The sequence below is a fragment of the Lygodium microphyllum genome, chromosome 13 (assembly GCF_053477565.2).
Source record: "Lygodium microphyllum isolate KBCC chromosome 13, Lygodium_microphyllum_v1.1.10, whole genome shotgun sequence".
NCBI lineage: Eukaryota > Viridiplantae > Streptophyta > Polypodiopsida > Schizaeales > Lygodiaceae > Lygodium > Lygodium microphyllum.
This window is the reverse complement of record NC_141147.1, coordinates 91079835-91081994: the sequence shown is the minus strand read 5'-3', so window position 1 is coordinate 91081994 and position 2160 is coordinate 91079835. Positions and strand designations below refer to the sequence as shown.

Genomic DNA, 2160 nt, shown 5'->3' with positions numbered 1-2160 from the left:
AGTGCCACCCATGACATGCTGCCACACTTCTACCTGTGCAAAAGATGGCACCAGTGTTTCTTTCATAACTCGCACTTACAGACCTCTGCTACTTGTGACCCTCCTGCGCCATGTCCCATACTACTATACACTAGAGATTCTTTAGAGTCTCTCGGTGTTGCCTTAATAAGGACATCACACAGACAAAAAGTCAGCAACAGTGTGATATACCCAGAGGCATGTGACTATCTATCAGGACTGAATTACAGATTCATAATACTTGGGCATTAGACTAGAATGTAATCATGAAATACTGAAAAAATACATCATAACTGGACACGGTTGATGCTGTCAGCTGTGCTCCCGCTTGGCAAGCATGTCAACAACCCTTTCCCTTGCCACTTTACTTTCGTTCTTGATCCTACATATGTGCTCATGCAGGTCATCCAATGCGCTCACAAATCCTTCCTTTTGCCTCTTGATGTCATCAAGTGCAAGCCTCACCGCAATAGTGTCACTGCCACTGCCACCAAAGCTGATGACCCGAATGGTTGATGCTAGTTGGATCTGAAACTTGTCCACCAGTCTTTTGATGCTTTCCAGCTCATGGACTGATACCACTGTGTGAGTTTCCATGGTCCTCAGGAGATCTAGTTGTGCTTTGATCTCCTGTTCGTGCTTGTTCCAGAATGACTTTACCCATGCTCCCATGGAACCAAAAGGAACAGTAGCTGCAGCTGCAAGAGCTGCAGCTACAGGGGGTGCAGCTATAGCTGCAGCAATTACAGAGCATATTAGGACTGTCGCTATTGATGCAATAAACAGAATAGATGACACATTTGCCCAAACATGGTTGTTGTGCAGCTTTTTGTCCAGCTTCCTCTTCTGTTCCTTCAGTTTCTTCAACATAACAATGTGCCTCTTCTGAACAGCATCAAGTTTGTCCCAGAATTCCTTTCCAAAAGGCTCCCTTGCCTCCAGGAACATCTTTAGATAAACACTAGCCCTTTCTATATCATTTGCATTAGGATCTCGATCAAATGGCACACTTTTTAAGGCCGTCTCAAGGATTGACTGTGCATCTTTAGCCCTCTTGATCGAGTTCTCAGCTTCCATACAGAAGTCGACTTGTGAGTAGCTTATGTCAAGGTACTCTTTAACAAGAAGGAATAGCTCATCATTATTCCAAGTATCATGCCTGTATGAAAGGATGACCTCCATCACCTTATGGTCCACCTTAAGCAAGAAAACCTCTCACTCAAGGATTCGAAAGAAAGGCCTTGATTCTCAAGGCTTGTACTTTCACTCGTGGATTCCAAAGAGAACCTCTCACTCTGGACATCGGGGGTGACTTTGAAGGACCGGAGGACACGACTGGCTCCATCTTTCATGGCATTATCAAAGCTCCGGACATAATCATTATACAGGGAGGCTGTTTCATATGTGTAGAGGAGCTTGTCATCATGCAGGACAGAGGAAATATAAAAACCGTCTTCATCCCGATGGTGAGAAAACATGTTGCCCATGGCAGGTTGGATATTCTCGCAGGCTTGGAAACACAGAAACAATATCTGAAATGTCCCCTCTTCTGATGCTGCTGCTTCTTCTTCCACTAGTCCGGCTATGCAGGAGAAGCAATCTGGATGTCTCCTTTTCTTCCTCTGCAGTGACTTCCGATACCACCCATTATGAGGGCAAATTTAGATCTAGAGAGCTTAATTGTATAGGTTCATGGTTTGTTTATTTAATTATGAGCATCTAGTTTCACTTTATGAAACCACCCATTATGTGGGCTTCAAGTCAATGTGACTATCTAAGCAAAAAAGTCTTGGTCATCTAGACTTTTTGGTTAATTTGATTGCTTGACTTGACTTTTAATCTCTCTTGGACCTGAGTATAATAGTTGATATATAGAAAGTTGGTTACATCTCTCCCTCTCGAAAGCTTCATTGAAGCATAAGTATCGAAAACATGGCTTTGACTCATAAATCAAGTATCCATTAGTCAATGTCACCTTACAATTTGTTTGAGTCTTTCTTGGAGTCTTTAATCCCTTACCTAAGTTAAGCTTCAAAATCAAGGTCTAGAGTGGGAAGCCTCAAGTCAAAATCCCATTATCCACTCACTTGCATAGGCTTAAGGCATTGCCAAGTTGAAATATAAATCAATAAGACCTTTTGA

The 2160-nt window shown here is 42.7% G+C and overlaps 1 protein-coding gene across 1 annotated transcript; it reads right to left on the bottom strand.

The window, feature by feature from the left end:
- Positions 1-249: 249 nt before the first annotated feature.
- On the bottom strand, positions 250-1687 carry LOC148026888 (UPF0496 protein At4g34320-like). Its single transcript, XM_087690521.1, has one exon. It carries the CDS (start codon positions 1198-1200, stop codon positions 331-333), a length of 870 nt encoding a protein of 289 aa, XP_087546647.1. The 5' UTR covers positions 1201-1687; the 3' UTR covers positions 250-330.
- Between the last annotated feature and the right edge of the window lie 473 nt (positions 1688-2160).